Source organism: Eubalaena glacialis, chromosome 17 (assembly GCF_028564815.1).
Source record: "Eubalaena glacialis isolate mEubGla1 chromosome 17, mEubGla1.1.hap2.+ XY, whole genome shotgun sequence".
Taxonomy (NCBI): Eukaryota; Metazoa; Chordata; class Mammalia; order Artiodactyla; family Balaenidae; genus Eubalaena; species Eubalaena glacialis.
This window is the reverse complement of record NC_083732.1, coordinates 4,365,111-4,386,253: the sequence shown is the minus strand read 5'-3', so window position 1 is coordinate 4,386,253 and position 21,143 is coordinate 4,365,111. Positions and strand designations below refer to the sequence as shown.

Here is a 21,143-nt window from a genome sequence, read left to right as displayed (position 1 = left end):
TTCAACCTCACTCAAGTCAGTATTTTGGCCAAAGCTTATATGCCAGAAAGACCTTCTCCCCTCACAGTATTTCCAAATCCTTTCCTCGGTTTCCTCTTTCTTTGCCCTCCCTGCAGTGGTCTCCCATCACCACACCCCAGAACCAGCAGCTAGGGCACTGTTAGGAGAAATCACAAGTGTAGCTTTTACTGCCAAGTCTGCTTTGGCGTTTCATCCCATATTCTCCTGAGTTCTTATCACCACATGCCCAGAGCACGGCGATGTTGCCAGTGGATCTGGGTTTATTTCACACTTTGGAACCCAGAGAAGTTCCCTTAGACGTCTCACCCCTTGATCCCATACTCAGCATCAAAAAGTCGTACAAAACCCAAACGTGTAAAAGCAAAGGCTTGTGCCTTCTTGCGACTTACAACAAAGGGGGATACAGGTTATCAACAGTTGGTCCTACTTCATAAAGAAGGAAATACAGGAAAATGAAAGGCTAGCTGGTGCCCAGTGATAAAGAGCCGAGGGAATAAGTAGTAACCAAAGCATCTGTCAGCACCACATCACAAAGCCAAGCCGTAAGGTCCAGATCGAAGCTCTCTCTTTACTAGTCCCCTCTCTGTCACTTGTTAGCTGGTTAACTTGGACATGCCCTCTAGCCCTGTGGGTCTTCGTTTATGTGACCATAATGAAGGTGCACTCCATGTTCTGTGGACCCCATGCTTCCTATTCACGCGGCACCCACTCCAGGGGATTAGGTGCAGTAGCTCTGCCTTCTAGGGTCTACTATTTCTAGAGACGGGCATCTTTCTTGACTGACCATGAGCAGATCACAAGGACCAAGTTTGGTGTGAACGTTTAAAATCGATTATTTCACTAACTCAAGAAACCTTGGTAGAACACTAAGTGTCTCAATTGGTGATCTGCCTATCGGTCTGCAGGAAGTGAGCACAGTGGTGCCTTAAGTGAGCCTCCACTTTGGGGTCCAAATGGCCGTGACTTCATGCTGGGCTGGAATTCATGGTGTTTACCCTTGGGAATGCTGCTTCTCTGAACAACATTCTCTGAGCTTCAGTTTCCTCACCTGAAAAGAAACTGGAGATATTATATATTATTCATGTGATGGCTGTGAAACTGCTGTAAAAATTAGAGAAAATATCAACAATTTTGGACAGTACTTTGACATATATATTTACAGACAATAAACCCAGCACCTCGTAGAGAAGATGTGAAGATGTCATACCTTCAAAAAGTCCAGTGTGGCAAACCGACACAAATACTAGTAATATTGTATGAAAAGTATATTAGCAACACGTACACAATAGAATAAGGATTCAAAGTTGTGTATAAGTAACCCCCCGGAGTCAGGATGGTTTTGCAGAGAAAATGATGTTTGATGAGGATCCCTAAAGAATTAGTAGGAATTCCTCAGGCAAGCAGAGTGGGGAATGTATTCCATGCAGAGTAAGAAGCATTTGAGAATAAAGAGGCATGTTTACTGAACTATATGTGATAATATTTCACAAGGAGGCACATGGGTACCTAGGGACAGGAGAATTTTCAAAACCATGAGTCCAAATGGAATATACCCAAGATGGCTGGTGAAAAATGGATCCACAGAAATCTGAATTGTTGCAATATAAATGTTTCTGGTATTGTTATGAGCAGATTCTATCCCACAGCACTTGACCCCCGCTACCCTTAATCCTCCTCTGGATTGGATCCCTGGGCTTCCATCGTCCACAGGGAGCAGAGACAGCAGATCCCATAGTGCCCAGAGACCCTGTGCTCACCTCCCCTCTCCTCCTCCTGAATCCTTCTGCACTGGGAGCTCCCTTTGAAGTTTGAGAGAGGACTGGGTACTGTTCCAGCTGCTGCCCATCTCCTTTTTCCTAATTATGTTTCCAAGTTCCTTGCGGAAGAGCATTACAGCAATCCGAGGTGAGTCACGCATGCCTGAGAAAATGCGAAGGTGGGAAGGCGGTGGAAACAGAAACGCCCCATTGTTTGTCTAATAAAACTGGAAGTAATTGCAAAACCCAGTGGCCTTACATTTCAACTTAACTTCTTCATAAATTAGATGTAGATTTAAATTGTTTTTAATGATTCTGATAAAAAGGATATGACTAAACATAAAAATTAAAATGGGCAATGCTGGAGTAATTCTCTATTCTCTCACACTGTACTTTCCAAACAAAAACCAAATCAAACCAAACAAACAAATAAACAAAACCACCCCGCCACACTCAGCCAGGATTATAATAGGTATTTAATGTTTCTGCTGCTTCCAAAATGCTCTAGCGTATGTTACAGATAAATTGTGGAAATATAATAAACCACCTGTCAGGAAGAATGAAGGTGTGATAATCTTTTAATAAACAATCTCAGGAGAATTTGAATTCAGTTGAATTAAATTGAATCACGACACTTTTTAAAAGGTGATAATAAGCAGACACTTGTTAGTAAAACATCCACCGAAATATAAAGATATTATCTTGGACAATGGGAAAATGCCAAGGACTTACATAGATATATTAGAAATGTACAGAGGATTAATGTGAATAATTAAATTAAATAGCATAAAAAGCCTAGCAAACTAATTTCTCTACTCAAATGCAGTTTTTATTTTCTAAATTTACAAAGGTTAGATCTCATTCTCTGATTCATATAGGAACAAGAACAAAGAGAATTGTGGTCTCCCCTAAAATAACTCTCAGAAAGCAGATTCCAATGAGAAATGTGGTTCAGGTAAACTTGCTAGGGATACACGATGGAGGCCGTGTAGAATGCCCAACCTTTACAGCCTCCCAAGAACTTGAAAGCCTTGGAGATGATGACTGAACAAATGTCACATCATGTATTCAACTCAAGCATGTTTCTGAATAGGCACGTTATAAACCACACCACGTGCTTCATTCACAGACGGTCTGGTTCTTGTTGAGCCCTGGTGTCATTGAGTCCAAGGGCATGAAGGTCAGTCCGACTTTGTTCTTCAAAAGGTAGGATGAGGTTTCCTGCTTTTCAGAACTTTGGGAAGTCAACTGACTTCTCTGAATCAAGAAAAGGGGGCATCTACAACTTTTTCCTGGGTGACAAGTATAGGTACAAGAGATACTTTATGGTGAGGAAGAGGATCTGGCCAGGGTGGAGGTGAAGGAAGTCGAGACTTGTCACTGCTGTGGTATTAGGATCAAAGAAACAGAGATAAGCTCTAGACTCCTCAATTTTGTGTTGCACTTGAACCCTGAAAATAACCCTGTTGATAATCAAAATTAGCTGAAGCCCTAGAGCTACCTGGTTGTACCAAAGTGTTCTTGCCGAATCATCCTGGGGGATAGTTACAGCTCCAAGTGTGTTGAAAAATAGGTATAAAGACCTGTAAGAGATGAGGAATGTGGAAAAAAGGACCATGACCTTAACTCAGAAACAATGGATCAAGGACCACGCAGCTGCTGTTCATCAGAGTCCCCTGGGGATACCAGAGAGAATTTCTCACTCTTGGCCACCAATGAAAGGGCATGTCAGCTCTTAGAATACGATTTAGCTATGGTCATGCTTTTCAAATAAGTAAATTATTCAGGTGAAACCAATGAGTGAAATGAACTTGTAAGGATTTAAAAACAAAAAACTCAGATGCACAACTTAGCTTGTTGTACAGAACAAGCTTGGTGCCCACACCATACAAACCATTATTGACGTAATTTTACCATTCAGAAACCTTGAGTAGTGTTCACTTTTTATTATATCAGTAACAACTGTAATACATCCAAAGTGGATGTATTCAAGTGTGTATTGTTGGAGAAAACTCAACTGAACAAAATTCCATGTTTTACGGCATCCTACCCATCATCTAAATGTTATAGACCGTAGTGGCAATAACTTTCTTATAGAGAAATGATGGCCAAAGGAGACAAGGTCAAAGTTATTAGAATTAACTCAATAAATACTTGTTGGTATAAAAATACTTTTTAATTCTTCTATAGATCTGTTTACCCTAAGGAATTTTAAATTGTCCTACTTGTTTCCTGACTTAGATGAACTTTTTGGACTGATTTATTTCCTAATAATGTTTTGTCGTTAAACATATACACACGTATGTGACTATCTATCTACCTACCTACCTACCCATATTAAATATCTATATGAAGTGTTAGAAAGTTGAGAAAACAAAAAGAGAAATATCCCTTTTCTTTGTTAAAATACCTCATTCTTCAGTGTGTGCTTCCGGTTCTCTTTTCAAATACGTCCTTTCTAGTTATTTACTCAGTTGATTTCCCCAACACTTCATTCATATAAGCAACTTGGAAGTTACTCTCCATTTTGAAAGGCTGGAACTATAATCCCCAAGGACAATCTCTAAAATTAGAGAGTAAAGTTGCTACCCTCACTACCTGATTGTATTTGAGTGAGTTTTAAGGTGAAAACACATTTCCCACGTTGTCGATCCATAATGGATGGGCACACTGATCAAATAGACAGGTGTGTAAAAGAAGCAACACAGCCACTAATGGAAAGTATTATTTTTTAGTAACAGAAAACAAATAGATTAGGCAGGGCTTATTTACACATGAAAATCAAATATGATATGGAAGAGAATTAATATGGCCCACAATTAATGAAAGGCACAGTAATTAAGCAGAGCACATAGCTGGTGACAACGAAGAGGTTTAGTATAATGAATACTGATGCTAAGTAACCAGATTATACTCTCGGGGTTGGAGTTAAAATCCATTCCCGGCCCTACTGCAGCAGTACAAAAGGAAATTCTATTTCTGAAGAACTATTATTATGTCATTATTTGTCTGCTTGGATCCTCTCAGAAATCACTTGAATTATTACTTATTAGGACACAGAGAAACAAAGATCAACTTCCAGGAAGACCCTGTGGTTTTCTGTTGAGAGAAAGCTTTCAGCCTATGGGAGATGGTCAGTCAATAATCACTCCTGAATCTGATTTTTCAGAACAAAAAGTTTTCATCTCAAATTTGAAATTAGTGTTATCACAACGTATAGACTTTATATTAAGCAAATGACTGCTGTGAAAACAGGACAGGTCAGGACAAATATTTGGTCTATGGGGAAAAATCAAGAGAGATTAGGCAGTAACAGAGTCTTGCATCTGATATTTGAAAGTTCAGGTATATTTTTCTAGTTAATTTTCTCCAACCCCTACACTTTTTATTTCTGATCATAGCAAGAGGCAGATGCCAAATCTTATGAGAAAGGCTGTTCACAGGGTATTTCTAGCCTGTCTGAAAATAGGAAGTGCTAGAAATTTCATAGGAAAGTCACTTCTTGTTAGCTTTCTGATTCAATTTTTACAGACCAAACTGACTTGGATAATTAAAGCCTGGAAAAAACAATAAAATCATAATTATTACCAAAGGTAGTGACCATCTACATGAGGAGACAACGGAGTGTAATGAAAGAGCACTGCACCATGCATCAGGAAACCAGGAATTCTTTTTCTAACTCTGAAATTGACCATGAGACCTTGGACAAATCACCTAACTTCCTTTAGGCTCAATTTTGTAATCTTTAAGACGAGGAAGTCAGACTATGTCAGTAGTTCCTATATTTAACTGTGTAATAGTTTCTTCAAAATAAATATATTGTGGACATCAAATAATAAAGACAGATAAAAATGGAGGTGCTCTTTTAGAAGAGAGGGCAGTGGTCACATAGCATGTGTTCAATAAATACTTGTTGACTGATTCTCAGACCCCTTCAAGAGGCAGATGAACTCCACAAAGCACTTGGCTAAATTACTTCTGAAATTTTGAATAAAGAGTTAAGGGCTTTCTGACATAGAAAGTTCCAAAGAGAAAGAGTGAGGGCCCTAGGAAGACTACCACCAATAGGAATAGTCGTGTGGCTCTTTCTTAGATATCTGGAAGGTTGCATTCATTAGCGTGCTTTGGTTGCAGGAAATAGAAGGCATGATGCAAACTGGTTTGAGCAAAACTGGTAATATATTGATTCATGCAAATACTGATAGTAGATCTGGCTTCAGGAGAGGCTTAGTCCAGGGGTTTCCAGGTCGTTCAGCTGTGGCTTCCTCTGTGTGTGGTCATCATCTCTAGGCCTACTTACTCCCCTCCCGGAGGCAGCCTGGCTGTAGCAGTTCAGACCTCCAATCCATAATACACTATCCAGGGAAAGAAACGATCTGCCTTCTGGTAGCACCGAAAGAAAAAAGAGGCAACTTCTTCCCCAGAGGCCCCTCAGTAAGCATCTCAGTCTCACTGGCCCAAATTGCAACATGTGTTCATTAATAACAAATCCCAGAGGGATGGGACCCAGAGACCCAGAGTCTGAGCTAAGTCAGAGCTCACTTTTCAGTGGGGCACGAGGGCAATCTCACTCAAAGCACACAAGTGGGAATTTATGGAAAGGGAAGGAGGCAAGGCTTTCCAATAAATGTCCATGCCAGCTATTACTGTTATTAATGTAACGCATTGCTGCAATTCTCCAATAAACTTAGTAAAAAATTCTTCGGAGAAAAAAATTGTGTCCACATGTGATCATTACTCTCTCGTGTCATCTCGTGAAAAGCCATGTGAACAATCAGCTCCCAGGTGGAAGGATAGGTCTTAGTTCAAAGGGCGACACATGAGATAGCAGGAGCATATCGAAAATACACAGAGATTACATGATCGCCACTCAAGTCATTGGTTCTTTATCGACACATGGTTCTAGCAAAGTACTTAGTATCACTGTGAATGGATTATGCATTAAAGAGTTTTAAACTCTACAAAGTCATTAATGTATTGTTTTGACATTCTTCATAAATAATTGTGGTACCCTTGTAATTTCACCTGAAGAAATCTGGGAAATCAAATTAACATTTATTTGAATAAAAAGAAGTACATGGAGAATAAATGCTGGAAAAAAAATAAAAGCAGATTCACTGGTAGAGCTTTGTAACAAGGAGTCTATTGTTATCGCCCTTCGCCAACCGCCTGCATGCAGGAAGAAGGAAAACACGTCTGCATTAGTAACACAAGCCCAACATAAGTCCAAGAGGCAGTTAGCAAATATGCTCACTGATTGTAAGAACTAACCCCACTTCATCTGAAACCCAGCCCACCTGCTCACACCCTGAACATGTACCAAATTGCTGTTTCGAGTTTCCATCCCGCATGTTGGAAAAAAGAATTGATTGCCATCGAAGACTTTTCCCAGAACACATGTGTGCAGTAGGTACCTATTGCAAGCCGACTTTTTGCTTCCAGTTTTATTTAGGTGCCATGAGAAAATAGAAGGGAAAGATTTGGGATTCTTGGGAAGAACTTTATTTTTTTTACAAGTATTATTTGTTTGGTATAATATTCTGCTGCGGGAATAAATATCTGGCTCTTTTAAGATATCACTTGGGGTCATTATGTAGGTGAACGGCAAGTACTGACTGAGGGATATGGAAACAGCTGTTAAAAATCCAGGGACAATAAATACCTTCCTTTGAAAATGTGGCTCAGATATAGTGAGACCAGGAGCCGGGGCTTGTGCTGCTTGACGGCAGAGTGCCAGGCGCACACGAAGAAGCATCCTGCCAAAGAGAGGGACAGTGGCTATTAGCTGGAGAACTTCAGGGCCCCTCAAGGAGCCACACGTGCTCATGAGTGCTGGGGACACCTTGATGATAACTAGAGTCTGAGTGGTGTCCTGGCGGAGCTCTATAACAATCTTGCTCCACCCCTCGGGAGGGAGATTTAATAAGCAGTGTTATGCCATTCCAACCTAGGAGGAATTTTAAAGCCTTTCTAAGGCTTGTTAAGAGATTTCAGCTATTTTAAATGACTAAAATCCTGCAGATTTCAGTGATATGGATTTATGAGGAGCAGCCTGCTGACACATGAGCCCCTGGTTCCTCATCTCGCTCCTTGACTCACCAGTGAGAGAATTCAGACAAATAATTGAATCTCCCTGAGCCTCAGTTTCCTCATTTGTACAGTAAAGCTATTAATATACTCTCTACAGGGTCTTTGTAGTTTTTAAATGAAAATACGTATAAAGTGTCTGATGCCATATCTGGTGGAAGGGTGTTTGGAAAACCCTGGTTCCCTTCCCTTCCCTCCTGTATTTCATCGAAACACAGGTTCTTTTCTGATTTTGAGCTAGTTGTCCCAGGATGAGTTGACTGAGAACTAAAGCTGAAGATAAAAGCAAAGCAAAGAGCCCAGGTGAGAGATTCACTGTTTCATTTCTTGTGGATGGATTATTTGGATATTTCAGGACAAGAGAAAATCCCTGCTTTAGGTCTCCTGCAAATGAGATGCTCCGTGAGCTATAGGCTCTCTTCCTGGTTCATAAATCTCACGGATGACAGTCAGGAGGGGCGATCAGTGAGGATCTGAAGGGCACGTTGAAGCAAGGAGAACAGCTGAGGAGGAACACGTCAGGTCTGAACACGCCGAAGGTGCTACGGGAAACACCTCCTTGTTTCATTGCGCTTCACTTTCTTGTGCTTTGTTTTTTACAGATTGAAGGTTTGTGGCAACCCTGCGCTGAGAACGTCTACCAACCTAGAAGGAGCACGTAGTCGTGTCTGTGACACCTAACTCCCCCTCCTCTACCCAAAGACCTAGAAAGACGAAATAAACAAGGAAAATTCCTGCTGGACAGATAGTGTCTCTGAACTAACAGCCAGAGAGGGGAGTAGAGGCTGGAGACAAACATTTGAGTGGAGCTGTCAGCAGAGCAGGCATGGGTACCTGTCATTAGGTTATGTGTCCCCCTGTGTCATACGGGAACAGAGTGTCAGAATCTAGTTGGAAAAATAGAGGATTGAAGCAAACACATAGAGAGAAGCAGAGAACAGGAAGCAGGAGGTGAGATAGAGGTGGTCCCTAAAGCCAACTGGGTATCTGTTCTTCACTCATCCATTTATTTATCCAATTATTCCCCAAATATTTACTAAGAGCCCACCGTGGGCCAGTCTAAGGGGAAAAGAGATAACAAATGAACACAAAGGCACATACAAGCTGAGGTGCTGATAAGTGCTCGGAGGAAAGATAATAGAAGGTAAGGAGGATAAAAACAAGGAACAGGACATGTGTCATTTTACATCAGGTCTTCAAGGAGGACCTCTCTGACGGGTGACACCGAGCTAAGGCCTGTTGGAGAAGCAGCATTTATGCTAATATCTGGGGTAGAGCATTCCTGCAGGGATGCTCCAAGGCAGGAGGGCTCCTAGCACACTGGCGTCACAGCCAGGGGCCAGGGGGCCAGGAGGCCAGAGGGCCAACGAGGCAGGGATGAAGGGAGTAGGGGACATGGGAGGGTCAGAGTCAGAGAGTGCAGAGAGAGGTGACAGGCCGTGTAGGGTCTGTTGGTAACGCCTTCCTGTAGCTTCAGAGTTTTTTTGTTTTTGTTTTTTATTTTTTTCCCCTGGGTTCTTAGAAGATCTGTCTCCTTCAAAAGAAGAGGACATTCCTGTTTTATTTGAGAAGGTTTTAATAGATTTTAGATCCTTGAAACAGAAGAAACATTTATGGAAACATCTATATCTTCTAGCGTTTTTCAGTTTCTATAGTCTATGATTAGGTCTCGGTCTGTTAGTGAGCCCGTACCTCGGGGGTGTGGTCTTCGTAAGCACTGCTCAGTCGTGTTTGTTTTTCTCTCTTTGGATGAGACAGGAAGGCTGGATGGGACTGCAGCTGGGTATTTCCCACCCCCCAGGTTGGTTAAGCGCTGATAAAACCCCAACAGCTTAGGCTCCCTTAGGTTTCTGCCCCTGAGCTCCTGCTCCCTAAGTCATGATTCTCTGTATCTGCCTGTCTCTCCAATTCTGGGAGCAGCGGTTTGCCCTGCGACCTCAGTTCTCTGGTGGATCTGAGGAAAGTACTTGATTTCCAGTCCGTTCAGCTTTTTTTTGTTGTGTGGATGGGAAAGCCGTGAAATGGACAGTAAAGAGACTGAATCAGTAATCAACAAAAACGAAAAATTAAAAGAAAGAAGCCCAGACTTGAGGGCTTCACAGGTGAATTCCATCAAACATTGAAAGAAGAATGAACACTAATACATCTCACATTCTTGCAAAAAATAAGGAGAACGATTCCTAACTTATTCTTTGAGGTCAGTATTACCTTGATAACAAAACCAGACGTTTATTTTAAAGTTTCTATTTGCTTTAAAATTGTGTAACCCAATACCTCTCCTGCCATTTTAGAGTAGAATTGCCCTACTCCGGAGATTGTATATATCAGCCTTGATTCCTTTTCTTGGCACAATATTGTTTGATGGAAGGAATGACTGAAGTCTAAGAATATTTCTTTTTTTGATAATTTATATTCTCTGACTTTTGCCTGTGTATGTAGGGGAAAGAATGGCATAATCAAAAGATAAAAAAAAATAAAGAAATAAAAATAAAGAGTCCAGATGATAGATGTGTAATTTCTTTTTTTAAAATAAATTTATTTATTTTCTTTATTTTTTTTTGGCTGCATTGGGTCTTCGTTGCTGCGCGCGGGCTTTCTCTAGTTGGGGCAAGTGGGAGCTACTCTTCGTTGCGGTGCGCGGGCTTCTCATTGTGGCGGCTTCTCTGGTTGCGGAGCCCCATCTCTAGGCACGTGGGCTTCAGTAGTTGTGGCACATGGGCTCAGTAGTTGTGGCGCACGGGCTTAGTTGCTCCGCGGCATGTGGGATCTTCCCGGACCAGGGCTCGAACCTGTGTCCCCTGCATTGGCAGGCGGATTCTTAACCACTGCGCCACCAGGGAAGTCCCTAGATGTGTAATTTCATCTCATGGATGCATCTTCTGACATTTTGCAAAACTCAAGTGTGTATGACATGTCTCACCTACATGTGTTTGCTGCTCTCTTCAAAAGATATTCAAGACTCTTTCCTAAAAGAAGGTGGGAATATCAGAGAAAACTGAAGGAAGCTGAAACTTGGGTTTAGAGTAATAATTTAAAATCAAATCCCTGTGTCAAGATTGGTTAAAGAGTATTTTATAGGGTGATAGTTTGAGTAATAGGATATATAAGTAAAAATTTGGGGACTTTGTATGGAACGGGGATAAACTAAATAATAATAAGATAAATAAGCAAAATAAGTTTACATTTAAACAGCAATTCCTAAGGATATCACTTTGTAAAGGTTAAAAATTTTTAAAGATTCAGAGAGAGAATAACTCAATTTATTCTTAAAATGGGCATTACTGTTTCTTTTTCTCATTTCCTAGACTCTTTAACTAATCATTGCTGTCTTTGTTTTCTTTTATCAAAAAGTGCAATAAGTTTAAAAGATACCTTTGGCTTCCTACTAGTTCTAAAAGGGCAGACTTTAATATTCCTCACCCCAACCTTCATCTTTTCTTTCTTTCACTCGGCTCTCTTCCTTCTTAGCTTTTCTCTCCTCTCTTCTCTCAAACAGGCCTCAGCTTGTCCTCTATTATCACCTTTGGAGACAATTCCTGGTAAAAATGTTCAAAACCTTGGTGACCTAATGAGAATTGTCAGGGTCTTCTCAGGCCACTGTTATTCCCCTTTATGCCATCTGATTAACAAGGCTATCTTCAGGCACATGCTGGGCTCCCAGAAAAATAGGTCTGTACATTGTGGTATAATTAAGAGAGAACAGAATCTGGAGTGAGAAAACCTATGTTGAATCCTGTCTCTGTGACTTACCAGTTATGTAACCTGATAAAATCACAGGCCCACTGAGCTTCATCTTTCTCACCTGAAAACTGGATATTAGTGACATCCAACTCAGTGGCGGCTTTGAAGACTAAATGAGAGAATACACAGCTATGGTATGAGAGAGCTTTGTGCACAGATGTAACAACGTATATATCATGGTAACATCGGACTCTTAATTCAAGAGGGTTCTACCATCCCAGATTGCTACTCTTTATCCCCAGCTTGAGAAGCAGAGAGACGAAATACTAAAATAATATTCTTCATAATGGCAACTATTGCTTATTAAGAACTTACTTGTTGCCACATGTTATGCCATATGCTTTACATATATTATTTCAATAAATCCTCACAAGAACCCAATGAGGTAGCTTAACTGAAACATGTTAAAAAAAAAAAAAAAAACCTATGAGGTAGAAACTGAGGCTCAGAAAAGTTAGGGTCACAAAGTCACTGCAACGTCAAGCTGAGATTTGAACATGTGTCGTCTCCGATACCAAAGCCTGTGCTCTAATAACTATGTCACCTGTTTCCGGACAGCCATTCCATTCTCTCCCGTCGGCACCTCAGAGATCTATTTCTGTCCTTTGGCAGGAAAGCAGAGCTCACCCTCACCGGTGGCAGAGGGGAGGGTGGGAGACTCATATTAGGGACGATGATTCAGGAGCATCCCTGGTGCTGAAGTAGCGGTGGTGGTGTTTCCTCAGTGGGGTTCGCCAGCAGCAGCAGCAAATCGTGCCTGTGTGAGTCCTGGGAGCTGCTTTCAGGCTATCCCTGCTGAAATAGCTGAAGCCACGTTCTCCAAACTGTGGTAGCTGCCATTTTTGGTCTGCCTAGCCGATTCTCCCCTCTTCCTTCTGATTATAACCCCTTCCATTTCCAGAACGCCTTCTCATTCCTCGGGGCTCTGATTCAGGGTCCCAGTCTCAACCTCTACCTGAAGGGCGGGCATGTGACCAGGGCTGGACCTGTGACAGTAACCCATCCCTTTGGCGACAGTGATTCATCCGTGCTTGGGGACCTGACCTCAGAGTCCACTCCCTGGAATGTCATTTGGCCTGGGAGGAGAGGAAGTCTCTTTATACAAATAACGCTAAGTGGAGACGTTGGAAAGTTGTGAATCTGAGGTTCTGTCTTGCCTTCTACCTGCCCCAGAGTAAGCACATCTTCAGTAAGAGAGAATCAGAAGAAATTATGGGAAAGAGGAGAGAGAGCAAGAAAGAGAGAAATGCTGACAGTGTTGTTTGTTTCTAGATTCAGCCTTGCTGAGGCCAAGATCCACTTCTGAGCTTCCTAAGAACCCCAACAAATTTCCTTTTTGCCGGTTGGGCTCATTTGAGTCAAGACTCTATCTTTTGTAATCAAAAGGTTCTTGATCCAGATAATTTAACATAGTGAAAAGAGGTAGAAAGCCTAGAGACAGAGATGGAGGTATATCACTAGATTAAGAATATACAAATTATAAGATGGTTCCACTCCAAGACAAAACACAAGTGTGTGTACAGACCTATTGCAAAAAGGGACTGTCTTTTCTTCCTGAACATTTCTGTATTTTCTACCTTAAAAAAGAAAATAATTATAAGCTATAGGGGAAGAATACTCAAGTGACAAAATATTTTAATATGCTAAACATTCAGCTAGAGATAAAGATTCGCTGTGTTTTTATTCTTACTGTGAGCCTGAGGCTTGTAGAGAAATACTGCCTGAGAGGTATTTATTATTATCACCATACCCCACACTGAAAGCTAAAATATAAAGCTTTCAGATCATCTAAGAAAGTTAGTTAGTGGATATGGCAGGGATTATGAGGACAATTCTCAAAACTCTGAAGGTGAGTTTTGATCTCATTTAAAGTACAGCCCAAACAGCAGCTTAGTGAATCAGCTCAAATTAACAAGACCAATTTCTACATTTTAATTTTGCTTCTTCTTCCACTGTGAAACACTGTTAAAGAATGCTGCTAGAGCCTAGTGATGTAGATCCTGATGCCCTTGCCAGGTAAGACAGCCAGTCATGGGAGATTTTAAATTTTTCCCAAGAAAAAGAGAGATTTCTGAGTGGATCAGACTTAAAGAACAGACCTTCATCACCTCTGGGCTTCGGACTACATTTACTCACCTAGTATATTACAGATTTTGGTAAGCGCACAATTCCAGATTTCCATTCTGAACCCTTCAAAGCAGCTGTATTTTCTGTTCAAGGGCTACTTTGCTGATTAAGGCAGAGCAGGAGGAAGGTCAATGGACTTGGTGAAAAGATAACTAGCTTTGTGGTCTTAACCTCTTGGAGCTGCAGTTACTTCATTGATAAAATTATGACTGTTGTAAGTCTTTTATAAGACCCACTAAACTGCGATTTTCTACTAACACAAGTACCAATACCAATCCCAAAGAATAGTGTTGTGTATTCCTCTCACTTGTACAGAATCAGCTCATTCTACATTAACATTTAAGCATAGTTCTGTTATTTAATAAACATGAATGGTTGTTTTCTTGGCCTAAGTGGTCCTGACAGTCTAGTTGATTTGTGTTCATAAAATATAAGAAATATACTTTTCTACTACCATTCCAAGGAGAAATGCTGACATGTAATTCATTGCTTTGACTTATGACAAAACACATGAAGGAAACAGTAGACTCAAGCATGTTTAAGTGCATTTATAAATGGTCACTGAAATTTGATGGAAATGCATGGCTTTCTGCATGCTAATATTCTAGGAAAGGCTATTGTATACATAGAAATTGGTTCCCAAAGATAGTCAGCTTCTAATCTTTTAAGAGTAGCTTCTAATCTTTTATGGGTAGAAGGGGACGCCTAAATAATCTACATATTTTTTCCATGACCTTTAAGCTGCTGAAGAAAGATAAGATTTCAAATCCTCATGCCCACAACCAGGAAGGGGAAGATGGATCATCAAAACCTGATCGAAGGAATCTCCATTGTTGGCAAGATCCTGGCCAGTTAAAATACTCTGAAACTTGGATTTCATAGATTTTGTAGACCGTTATAAGCTATATACAACATTGTTTACATGAACGAGAATTTTTCATAGCTTTATTTATATATATTTGTGTAATTTGTACATAGCAACGCTATAATGTAGATACTACTATAACTCTCATTGTACAGATAGTCTAACTGAAGGAGAGAGACAGTGACCGGCTTCCAAAGGACATGAGCTCACAAGGGACAGAGCCCAATGATGAACTTGGGTCACAAGTCTCCAGCATCACACTTGTGACCCCAACACCACAGTGCCTCTCACCAGGAGGAGGAGAGGAACTAGGATTGACTTTGGAGGATCTTGTGTGTTTACACCGGTTAGACCATGTGCGGTTTATAAGTTGCATGTATATTTTAGTATGGTTTCCACTGAACGTTGTTTAGCGGGAAATACTAGCAAGTCCTTGTTTGCTCCTAGGACGTCCCTGAAAGATGAGAAAATGTTGAAGCCGTATGTGGAGGTCACAGCAGGGGACATTAAAGCAGTCTAGCTAAAAGAGAGTGGACACAAAGGAACAAAGTCTTCTAGCAACACAGGAGGACCCTGGCAGGTAGGCGCTACGGTCTTTAATGTCAGTGAATGTAGGCCAGAGGCATAAAAGTCTAGAGCCTGGAGGATTATGCAAGAAATTGTGTTCAGGTGGCCAGTCACACAGTGAGGGAGAGTAGGCCCGTGGGAAATGGATGTTATGTATCCATCTGCATGAAACCAGAGGTTCCCTTCACCAATTAAGACCCATAGTAGTCATCCACTCTGCTCAGGGGCAAGATGTCCAATGGGCAGATCCCAGCACTCTGATCAAGAAGGCGCCGTGTCCCTGGTGGGGCTGGGCTGGGGAGAAAGGAGTGTCAGGCTGCGGGTCTGAGTGGCAGTGTGTTGCTGGGTCACAGCCATGCAGCGGGGGAGGCTTGGGTTTACCTCAAAGTTCAAGTGCATCGTTCTGGGCGTGTTAACCAGTGCTACCTGGGAGCCGATACCCATCAATAAACCTCTAGACGGGAGCAAAACAAAAAAAAAAAAAAAGAAATGAAACCTTGGAGTGCAGCCAGCGAACTGGCTGTACTGAAACGTTCCTTGCAACTTCTCTGCGGTTCCAGAGGTGAGGCTGATGTGCGACTGTGGATTCAGTAAATAACGGGTGCAATAAAGTGAACCGAAATGGGGAACAGAAGGTGTGACTATGTGCTGTTCAACCATCTCAAGCTAGGGAAGGTGGGCAGAGAGCAGCTGGGCATGGGAGCCACCGGAGATGGCCCGACTTCTCTTTCTCTTCTTTTTCCTCTTTATGAAGAAGGCAGAATCAAAAATAGCAACACGCTCGGCAAACAGCATCTACAGCTGCTAAGTAAGAAAGAACAGGCTTCATTCAAATGCACTGCAGAAGGGACAGCTGGTCACACTGGTCTTTTCAGCTGTCCTCCGCACACATTTAGCAACACAGGCAGGGGCAGTCTCTTTGACTATAAAAGACACTGATAGATATCTGGGGTGACTCCAATTCAGTTAAATTTTCCTTGAGGAGAACTTACCAAGTCCTTTCCCATTATGCCCCAATTCAATTCTCTCTAGCTGTCCCAGATTCTTTGTTTTAATATGGAATGTCTCAGCCTTTAAAATAGAAAGAGACGGGGCTATTAAAACATGGAGAAGTCAGAACATTAAAAATTGAGATCTTGGCTGGTTCAGGTTTGTGACTGCACCAAAGAGATGGATGGAGGATGCTTTCCGTATTCGCTTGGAGTTAAGAGTCTCTTCTTTAAATATGAGCAATGTACTTTCCAAGTTATCAATGGATAATTCTTCACTTTGAAGAGGGATGAGGTCACCACCCAGTTATAATTTGACAAAAGGACTCAGCAAACAGTCATGTAGTGTCACCGAAGCTGTGTGACACTACACTACAACACTAGAGACTGCAGAGGACACCAAGTGATGCGCTTCATAACACAGGGCAGAATGGATGGAGTACACACACACACACACACACACACACACACACATAAATGTGAGGAGGGGTTAGAAGGAGGGAGAGTTTGCATCAAGGAGGAGAAGGAATCAAGAAGTGATTTGGAGATGGACCTTCAAGAATTAGTAGGATTTTTTTATAATTGAAGTACAGTTGATTTACAATATCATGTTAGTTTCAGATGTACAGTACAGTGATTCAGTTTTACATATATATATATATTCTTCAGATTCTCTTCCCTTATAGATTATTACAAAATATTGAGTATAGTTCCCTCTGCTATACAGTAAGTCCTTGTTGGTTATCTATTTTATATATAGTAGTTGTGTATATGTTAATCCCAACCTCCTTATTAGCAGAATTTTGACAGAGGAAGATTTTATTTTTTTTGGCGGCGAGGGGGAGGGGAGGAGTGAACCTGAGAAACGGTAAAGTCATCTAGTTCAGATATGAAAGAAGAAGCCAAAAAGGAAGGCTGAGCCCTGTATGAAGGGATTTGAATTTCGGTTTGAAGGGTTTGGGGCAGGAGAGTGGCATGGTTGGAACTGCAGTTTAAGAAGATGTTCAACACATTCAGATATTTCACTGTTTGTTATTGTTGCCCAGTAGTAGAAAAGCATAAAGTAAGATAAGTGCTTGGGATTTTGTCATGATGCTAAGGCTCCTCCCTCTTTTTACTTTGAAAATGTAAGATGATTTCTCAGAATCCGTTAGGAAAAAGATGGCAATAAATTTCAAATTAAAATCTTTATTCTAGAGCATTATAAATATACAGACAAGAAAAAAAGCATGGGTCCAAAGGCTGTTCCCGTGATGATAACTAATATAAGACATTCTGATGAAAGCAGGGCAGGTGACTGTTGTCTTTATTGTCAGAATGGGAAGCTCAAGTTTCTCCTTCGGGTATAAGACCCTGGCCCTGTCCCATCACCTGTGCTCTCCCACGGCCTCCATGGGAGCCCCTCATGTTCCCTGTGTTCCTTCCTTCCTTCCGGAGTTGGTCCATTGGGGTTTTGACATTTCAAAATATCTTTAGGAGGGTAAGGAGCCCTTCACTAGCCTTTGTCTCTCTTTCCTCCTTCTTCATAAATCTATTTTGGGAGATATAGTCTGCAAATGCGGTTGTCAAAGTAAGCATTTCTTGTTAGAAGAGAAAATCTTGAAGGATTTTGGAACTGACTAGCAATACAAGGTAGGAGGGAGAAAAGAAAACCCTCACAGACCCGAGTGACTGTCAGAGAAGAGCACAGGAAGTAAGGACAGATCAGTTCCGGTGCAACTAGAACAGGTATTAAAAGATGGGAAAGTCTAACCCTGAGGAACAGGGTGAACACTCACCAACCACCACAGTACCCTAACTCAGCATCAGAGCCTCACACTTTTTACCCAGGCTGCTCCTTTACCTACACGCCAGTAGGTAATTCAGCAGCCAATGCCCTGAGTCTTCAAGCGGGAAAAATGTAACTGACATAAATATCAAGTATTACAAAGATTTCCTTTGTATCAGAAAATGAAGAGAATGATGTGTCTGAGTAACGCTTATTAATTTAATATGACAGACTTATCAAAACACCTTTCCTCTTTCAAAGGGTCTGAATGGTCCTCAGACTGGGGAGTAGCAGAGGTTTAGATGAGTTTTCTTTTCCAGATAGTCTTGTGGACATCAGCATCGTTACCTGTATCTTTAGCATCACCTGTATACACCTTAACTGGATAGCCAGTTATACTGCATCCAGGCCTTTTGCCTCCTGGGAATAAAGAAGATTTCAGCACCAGAGTCAGTTCTGGTTTCTCACTCCCTTCCGTCCTTCCTTTCTATAAATAATGGAAGATACTGAGTTGTTTTTTTTTCTTGAATTTCAAGCTTATCAGTGTTCATAATGAACCTTCTGCCAAGATAATCAATATAAAAATAAGATTTGTTAACACTTTAACTGTGAGGCACCAGAAAAACAAGTTAAACTCACTCAGTAAACTTGGAAATCTGCCTTCTGAAGGTCCCTCGTTTTTTCTGGGAGGACTGCCCACTCCCCACCATGGGGAAGAAGAGCTCAAATCTAGGCTTCTGGACTCAGTAGGACCCACGAACCATCTTTGGCCTGTGCTCACCCTCACACAAGGCAAGCGCAGTCTCTCAGCACATGGGGTGAAGGGGTAGCTCTTTCCTCCCAGCTGTAAAGTCGATACCTCCTTTCTGCCTTTTCAGGAGACACGCTCCTTCCTTTCCAAGCAAGTGGCTCGTGTTTTTATAAAGCTGGGGTCAGTTGCGCCAGAGGAAAGCCATCTCCTGAAGGAGTGATGGAAGAGGCTTGTTCTTTTCAGGGGTGTTTTGATTTTAAAAAAATGCCCCGTGAAAGTAATGATTGCTCCAAAACTATAAATCTTTTATTGTAGAGTCCCAGGCCCCTGGGTATTGGGGTTGAGTGGGGTGGTGAAAAAGTGGGGTTTCCCATTAGCTCATAAGCCGTACCACCTAGGTGTACTATAAAGCCCAGCCCTACCAGGAGCCACAAACTGCTGACTCGCAGTCATTTTATCCAGGGGATTATCTAGGAATGGGGCGAAGCAAGGCACTGGTGCCATGGGCACCTTCCAGATCAGCTCTGACTCTCACTGGCCCTGTGACCTCAACATGGCAATTTTGTGTCTCTCAGCCTAGGTTTCCTAATCTATAAAAAAGAAGATGATAATCATCATTTTTAAGGTAATGATGACAACACAAATACATACTATTCGTTACACATTCGAATGTGAGTGGAAGCTCTAATTGCTGGCCCTCTCCCCCTCAATTCCACCCCAATCTGGATAAAGACCTATGAGGTCACAGTTGGAGATAAAATGTTTAAAAGTCTTGTTTCTACTTGAAACATTGTTTGGTGGCTCTTAGACCTTTTGTATTCCTGTTTAAGAAAATTATTAATTCTCTCCCAAGTTTGTAAAGGGGCTTAGCACGCCTGTCATTAGGAAAGGAGCGATGTCCTTTATTGTGACCCCTGCCCACCTTAGAAAAAGAAGGAGCAAAGACGAGGAAAAAGAGCCCAAGGAACAGGCTTCTTAGGTCTGTTCTTAACCTCGCGCAAGATTGTAAGTAGGTGTCCTCTCACGTGCCAGACAGAAGGATTCTGAGGCCTTCTCTGGGTCCTGATGGACTCTCAGTGTCTTGTGGGTGTCTTGTCGGGATGCAGGCTATGAAATTACCCTCCCTGGCCTAGCTCATACCACGCAGGTTCATGAGGATGAGTCCAGATAGAAACTCAAGGCTAAAGCTGTAGCTATTTTAATAATATAAAATACACTTTCGCCTTTAGTGTCTTATTGCATTAATTTTTCCCAGGAGTTTATTGGGCTGTGGCTTTGTCAGCCCACCCCATCAAGGATTTGGGATCCTGCCCAAGCCCCTTTCCCTCAGAATGAACAATCTGGCTTTGCTCTGCAAACCTCGGCTCAACGTGTTCCCAGGAGGCAGGGTCCCTCAGGAGACCCAGGCAACTTCCCGACCCACTGACGCACCTTTATTCAGGAGACAATCGCTTTGGTGAGAAGGCTGGTTCACAGGTGGGACAAAGCAGCCTATTTAGGGACCTCAGGCTGCAGGCTGGTGGACCATGGGAGCAGTGCATCCCATCTGGTTAGAGAAGGGTCTCCCTGGGGCCACGCAGGCCTGCAAGTCTTGGGTGGGACACGGTGAAGGAAAAAGCACGTTTGCTTCTCTTCCATCCTTCCTCCCTCCTTTCCCAGGAAATGCAGATCCATGGGCACAGCTTGGAGAACTTTCTGTTCCAAATGCAGCCAGGCAGAAAGATTGTCCTGGACCAGAGGTCTCTCTCAGTTCAGGATTAGGGTATCAGGAGTGCAGAAGCCAAAGAGAAAGGTTAAAGAAGTGTTCTTTAAATATTTATTAAGATGCTAAAGAGGATTAAAAGGTCTTGGGGGAGACCCCAGGGCTAGCGCTGCCTGCATTTAAAGTTTCTCAAGTTAGTCAGAAAAACAGTGTTTCTGAAGACTCTCTCCTCACAGAAGGCAGTCTGCCTAGTCGTGGCAATATTTCTGCAGTTAACCTATTTGGGGGAAACGTCTCCCAAATGCACAGAAAATGAACTAATTTACAAAACAGAAACAGACTCACAGACATAGAAAACAAACTTATGGTCACCAAAGGGGACGGGGGGAGGGATGAATTAGGAGTATGGGATTAATAGATACACACTACTATATATAAAATAGATAAACAACAGGGATTTACCGAATAACTCAGGGAACTATATTCAGTATCTTGTAATCACCTATAATGGAAAAGAATAAAAAAAAGAATATATACACAACCAAATCACTTTGCAGTACACCTGAAACTAACACAATATTGTGAAACAACTATACTTCAATAAAAAAATTTTTAATTAAAAAAAGAATACCATAAATTTTACTAAAGAATATGATGGGTAAAATTTACAAAAGAACTTCTCCCAGGAAAAAAATGGAATAGAATAGAATAGAGTAAAATAATAACATAAAATTCACTGATGATTGAATCTTGGTAACTGGTATAGAC

The 21,143-nt window shown here is 41.7% G+C and overlaps 1 protein-coding gene across 1 annotated transcript in view; it reads right to left on the bottom strand.

The window, feature by feature from the left end:
- Positions 1 to 323: 323 nt before the first annotated feature.
- Positions 324 to 21,143, bottom strand: part of LOC133077441 (signal peptidase complex subunit 2-like) — a 31,233-nt gene continuing 10,413 nt past the window's right edge. Inside the window, 2 exon segments of the mRNA XM_061172249.1 lie at positions 324 to 405; positions 1,779 to 1,941. Of these exon segments, the coding sequence (XP_061028232.1) occupies positions 324 to 405; positions 1,779 to 1,941 (245 nt within the window).